At 42.2% G+C, this 5,612-nt stretch overlaps 2 protein-coding genes across 4 annotated transcripts; both read right to left on the bottom strand.

The window, feature by feature from the left end:
• Positions 1-218: 218 nt before the first annotated feature.
• On the bottom strand, positions 219-896 carry LOC108057160 (homeobox protein MSX-2). Its single transcript, XM_017141312.3, has one exon. The coding sequence runs from the start codon at positions 753-755 to the stop codon at positions 219-221; it is 537 nt and encodes a 178-aa protein (XP_016996801.2). The 5' UTR covers positions 756-896.
• Positions 897-1,613: 717 nt separating this feature from the next.
• Positions 1,614-5,556, bottom strand: LOC108057233 (uncharacterized). Of its 3 annotated transcripts, none has more exons than XM_070217613.1 (4): positions 5,308-5,329; positions 4,664-5,057; positions 4,313-4,607; positions 1,614-3,979 (listed from the first exon to the last, which is right to left on the bottom strand). In XM_070217613.1, the coding sequence occupies exons 1-4, from the start codon at positions 5,312-5,314 to the stop codon at positions 2,798-2,800; spliced, it is 1,878 nt and encodes a 625-aa protein (XP_070073714.1). In that variant the 5' UTR covers positions 5,315-5,329; the 3' UTR covers positions 1,614-2,797. The 3 variants fall into 3 exon arrangements, with proteins under 3 accessions (XP_070073714.1, XP_070073715.1, XP_016996896.2); XM_070217614.1 differs by lacking the exon at positions 5,308-5,329 and adding an exon at positions 5,169-5,297 and having other exon boundaries at positions 4,664-5,122; XM_017141407.3 differs by having other exon boundaries at positions 4,664-5,556.
• Positions 5,557-5,612: the final 56 nt, after the last annotated feature.

The following is a 5,612-nucleotide window of genomic DNA, read 5'->3' as shown; positions in this document are numbered from 1 at the left end:
AAACAAAACCCAATGTTAACCTAATAAACTTTAAATAAATCAGACTCAATAAAAGTAATTTTGTGAGAAAGTTTTAATGTATTGATTTACTTATTCTAACTTAATTATAATAATTATGTACAGAAAGCCACTAAATTTGGTATGTGAAACCGTGTGAAGTTACACAGTAACCGTAACAGCCATGGTGGAGCAAAGAATGAGTTGGATCTTTCTCTAACTTAAGCGACAACGATCATTTCCGGTTCCGGACTGGAGGCGTTCGATGAGAAGGTGGAGTCGCAGCTCTCGTCCTTTTCGCGCTTTTCCCGTCGCTCGCGGGCCCTTCGATTCTGGAACCAGATCTTGACCCGCGTGTTGGTCAGTTCCAGAGACTCGGCCAGTTTGTTGGCATCCTCGGCGCTCAGATAGTTGGACTCCTTGTAGGCACTCTCCAGGGCCTGAAGCTGCTGCGGCGTGAAGGGGATGCGGGGCAGGCGACCGGGAGTCCTTTTGGCGGGACCACTTTGCCGCAGGGCCCGCGGCAACTTGGGCGGATGATAGCGGGTGTACTGCAGCCAGTCGTAGACGGGCATCTGACCCTCCGCAGCCGAAGCTGGAGGAGATCCGCGAGGCTCCTTGGCGGAGTACGTCGGCTGGGCATACGGATGGTAGGGCAGGCTGGCACGCAGCCGCTGGAGGACTCCCAAAGAGGCATTGGTGCCCACATATCGATCGCCGGCTCGGTTCAAAATATACTCGATGCTGAAGTCACTCATCCTTGTGCTGCGATCCTTTCGCTTTTGCGTTCAAAGTGCTACTGCTGAGTTCGCTGCGCAGCCACGAGCTATTTATCCAAGGACCTCCCATCGCCGCCATTTACATCGCAGGCAGATAATATGGCCATCCCTTTCTGCAAGGACAATGAGATTGGCCCGGCCCAATACAAATCTCATTCGGAAGCAGCCAGCCGATTAATAGGCGTTTCCCATCTCCGACCAGGTAGAAGTCCTTCGGCTCAATTACACTAGTCTGCAAAAGCCTTCAAGTCTTAAATATTACCAACTTTTTTAAACTTTGAGGTCTAGCTACTATGCTAATGAACAAGAACTCTATATTGTGTATAGAAAAGTTAAAGTTATGACTCTTTTGATGACCGAAATCGCCTTATCAGAAGTCAGGATATTGTCTTAAAATTATTTTTTACACTTAAAAAAATTAGCGCCATACTTAAAATTGTAACTGCCCTTTTCTTAATCAGGCAGCTCAACTTTACAGAAAAACCAAGGCGTCTCATTTTTATGATTTTAATTTGTAAACTGGTGTAAGTTTACCCTTATCAACGGATAAGATTAGGCCCACGAAGGGCAATAAAGTGGACGGGTTCAATTGTCTCTGAGTCCCTATCAAATATTCGCTGTGATTGAGTTTCTGTTAAATGCTGATTTTGAAAGAATTTATAATTAATTAATTTTTGTAATTTTCCAGCATTGGACTGAAGATATAATATTTCCAAGAATCTGATGTCTGAATTTATATTATTTATTTAAATATCAAAATACATTTTAGCAATTCAATACACATTTTTTTTAACTTTGTATACATTTTACAATTTACCAACACTAATTCAAAAGTAATAAATTTGAGAAAAAAAATAATAAAATAGGAATTTTTTCTGAACTGAAAGAACATTTGAGTTTCGATGATTTTTAGCTTAACTGAGCGTTTACACAATTTTGATACTTTTTGATTTGTTGTGGTTATCATTGGCGTTACACAGGGTGGTTCCCTTCCCGCTCCCTTAAGTGAACCCATCCGCTGCCATGTTTTGCCTCGAACCCTCCCATCCTATCAGATCCCATTCCATTCCATCCCTTTCGATGGGAAAACAAGTTGAGCCTGATATATTTTGATGCGTGTATGTTTTGATTGATTCGTAAATTTGTTTTCATAACAGTTGCCTTTGCGAAACGAGTTTTAAGGCAACCCTCGCTGAGTTCTTAAAGTATCAATTACAATGTTAATTGAAAATAGCCACTGGATAGCCAGCATACGGAAATATATAATAGAGTACTATCTAATTTGCAGAAAGCTTGTTAATGACAATATATGTATTAACCAGTTTTATTGTGTTGCTTATTTGAACTTAACCAATTAACTCATATTAAATTTGGAATACTTAATTCACCTTAATTATAGAATAATAATAAATCATGGAAAATAAGATAAGATGGTGTGATATTATTAAAAATACAAATTAGTAAGATTATTAAATGCGATATTCTTAATATTTATCATTTTTCAAATGAGGATTTGTCTAAGGGGCGATTTCTTTTCTCTCCCTTAAACTAAAAGTTAGTTTTAATCCTAGAAAACAAAGTTAATTTTTCAGCTTAAAACCTACTATTAGTTTAGCATACAGACGAGAAAACGGCAAAAACAACTTGGCAGTGATAATTCGATGAAAATATACAACAAATTTATCTTAAATCACCCAAGTTCCAGCTTAGACCAGCTAACAGAAATATTTGCAAAGATTAAAGTTAATTTGTGCCGGTATCTCTTTTTAATCACAAGGCAATTACCCGAGTATCTGCCAATTGTCATGTAATTGTCAACTAATTTTCCATTCGCACAATCGGTAGGCCGCAATTACGCTTGCCAAAATAGTTGCCAGCAACTAACCATCCGCCCGAAGATCAACCCTAGAGATACGTTTCCATAGGCTTCCGAGAACAAAGGCCCCGAGATCCGACCGATTAGAGTAACGAGTCCTTTTTTGTGCGGTCTTGCGGTTGTCCAGAGTTTCCAAATCTAGAACTCAGCAGATGCAGAACTTTTTGGTCTCCTTAACGGAAGTACAACGTGACATTGCGTTGTACGAGTCCAGACGACTGACGCTGGGCACCCGGATGGAGATACTCTGGTCTCCGGGATCCCACTTCACCGTAGCCTCGAAGAGACCGCTGGCAGGCTGGACACTCAGTTGGATTAGATACTGATTTGAGTTACCCCTTTGCTGCACCGAGGAGATTTCGTTTAGTTTCAGCCGGCGGCATCTATCAGCTCCCTTTTTGCCAGCCACAAAATTGTTAATGGCCTCCACCAGCTGATTGGACATGCTCCTGGCCATGGGATCCGTTGTGGGTACCTTGGAGAAGTTGTCACAGGCGCACCAGTGGTCTTCAATCCCCGCCTGACTGCAATTCCTGGACCAATCCATCTCCTCAAAGACGCTGTGACATGTGGAACAGCCATCCGGACGAGGAAGCTCCTCTGGCGGAGTGTTCAACTCCAGGATGTGCCTTAAAGTAGCATGGATATCATACGGCGAGGTGAGGCGATTCCTGTTCACCTCCAGGTTGTTCACTAGTTTCGGATACTTTTCACGAATCCAAACAGGCACATGGATATAGATGAAGGGCAGCCGTTCGTCTACGAAACCACTGTCCAATTTCCTCAATGGTCCGAATCTGGATCCATGGTCGCTGAAGAAAATGATGATGGTGTTATCCATTACACCGTTTTTTTCCAACGTTCGCATATACTGCACCATCTTCTCGTCCATGGCGGAGGGCATAGAGAAGTCGTTGTGGCTGAAGGTGTTGGTCCAGAACATGCCGAAAAAGGTACGATTCCGGTTGACCCTGGCGAACTGGACTCCCAGGTCGTAGATGTACTCGGAGGATGCTTTGCGACCCAAGCAATAGGGCAGTTGACTCTGAAGCGTCATCTTCAGCTGCTTCTCCACGGCCAGGATCAGTGGTCTGCCGTAAACGTCCGTCGGCGGATGGAAGAAGCCCCTGCTCGAGTAGTCGAATGTGGAGTATACGCTCCAGTCCTCGGCGAAGGCAGTTGTGTAGCCCTTCGCCTTGAAGTCCTTCCAAATAAGCGGGCAGGCATCCAGGCCACCCACCTTATCGGGTTGGCACTGTGCGTTGGCGAAGGTCTTGTTGAATCCCGTGAGAACCGCCATTAGATTGGGAAATGTGTTGTCGCCCATCTAATAAGGAGGTTTAAAGGTTTTTATTTAAAAAAGATAAGTGTCATTTTAATTTAAAAAAAAAATGTAATAAGCAATTTAGCCTTGATTTCAAGAACATTATTTCACAAAAAAGTGATAAGAAAAAGTACTGATTTCTCTTGATTTTTTCGTTCTCTAGTTTTTTAATAGCCTTTTAGCCTTGACTTTAGGAACATTTTTTTTTCAAAAAAGTGAGAAGAAAAAGTAATGATTTTTTTTTATTTGTTTGATCTCTAGTTTTCTTAGTGTATAACTACTTCATAATTTTGAAGATTTTTGTTTAATTCACTTAATTTTCAGAATTTAATATACCTTATTGTAGCCCTGAAGCTGAAACCAGCGTTCCTCTTTCAAGTACTCATACATCTTGGGCATCGTGAGTTCAAGGGTCATTCGCGAAATGGAATCAATGCCCCAAAGCAAAACGCTGGGCCTTTTGTCCAAAGTTGGATCGCGATCAGTGATGAAATCCTTTTGGGGATGCACAAAACTAAAGGCATCCTTTTGAGACACTTTATCGTATGGAGGCCGGCGGCAATAGGTGATCATGGCAGTCACTTCAGTTGGGACCAAGAAGTCCTGCTGGAATTCCACACACGGTAGAAGCCTGCCGGGATATTCATCTTCAGTGTCCATCTCTACAGCTGGAACCCTGGAACTTACTTGTACTGGTGGTCCGCCATAGTTCGTACTCCTGCTCGCAGGATCTGTTTAAAGCAGCACGTGCTGTTCTCGTTCTTGTGCAGCCTGTATGTGCTGTCCGTTTCGTTGAAGTTCACTGTGATCATGTTTGGACTCTCATCACACACAATATAATGATGCTTCCTGTAGATTTGCAGGATGTTCCTGGCGAAGGAATTCGGATGACTCATTTGGCACTGGGGGCTGTTGACAAAGTATTTCACTCCAGATTTCGTTTCTAATGCATACGAGGTTTCTGTTGTCGATTCTTCAGTACTCTGTGATAATGTGGTAGTTTCGCTAAAATCCTCCGTCAGGACTTTTGAGCCTTTCTCCGATTGCTCTTGGGTGGACATCGCATTTTCGCTTTGAGGCTCTGTTATAGAAATAATATCCCATGATTTTTCGGTGGTATATGTGCCTTCCTTAGCACTGAAAGAACTGGTATCCAATAAATTCGATGATACGCTTCGAGTATTGACCGTACTTGTTTCCAAAGAGAGCTCCCGAAGACTCAGGAATTCATTTGGATAAACCACAGTGCCGCTCTCGTTCTGATTCTCTGTGGTACTCAAAGTATATATCGCTAGAACAAGAAGCACTACGCAAATAAAGCATATTCTAACCATCCATTTTGGAGGCTTCTCTTTGCTGGGCAGCTCATCCGTAGGAATAAGTTCATATTTAATGTTCGTCATGTTAGAAGTGACACAAACACAAAATTAATTTTTTCCCTGACATATATATAAAATAGTAATCTTGAATTTTCTTTATGAACTTTAGTTCAGTTAATGTCCTTATTCCCGATCTAGCGTTATCGACACCATTTCCGCCAGTTATTAGGAACCGGACCCTATATGTCCGCTCAGTTTGCGATTTTATACCCGACTGCACCAACATATTAAACTATAGCTTTCAATAGCTGGCAGTT

The sequence above is a fragment of the Drosophila takahashii genome, chromosome 3R (assembly GCF_030179915.1).
Source record: "Drosophila takahashii strain IR98-3 E-12201 chromosome 3R, DtakHiC1v2, whole genome shotgun sequence".
Taxonomy (NCBI): Eukaryota; Metazoa; Arthropoda; class Insecta; order Diptera; family Drosophilidae; genus Drosophila; species Drosophila takahashii.
This window is presented reverse-complemented; position numbering and strand designations above follow the sequence as displayed.

What these genes read in the sequence shown, in the direction of transcription:
- LOC108057160 (XM_017141312.3), bottom strand. Translation starts at nt 755, where the DNA reads ATGAGTGACTTCAGCATCGAGTATATTTTGAACCGAGCCGGCGATCGA.
- LOC108057233 (XM_017141407.3), bottom strand. Translation starts at nt 5,379, where the DNA reads ATGACGAACATTAAATATGAACTTATTCCTACGGATGAGCTGCCCAGC. An exon ending in ATGGCGGACCACCAGTACAA is followed by an intron (nt 4,608 to 4,663) that starts GTAAGTTCCAGG and finishes ATATCCCGGCAG; the next exon opens with GCTTCTACCGTGTGTGGAAT. An exon ending in AGCTTCAGGGCTACAATAAG is followed by an intron (nt 3,980 to 4,312) that starts GTATATTAAATT and finishes CCTCCTTATTAG; the next exon opens with ATGGGCGACAACACATTTCC.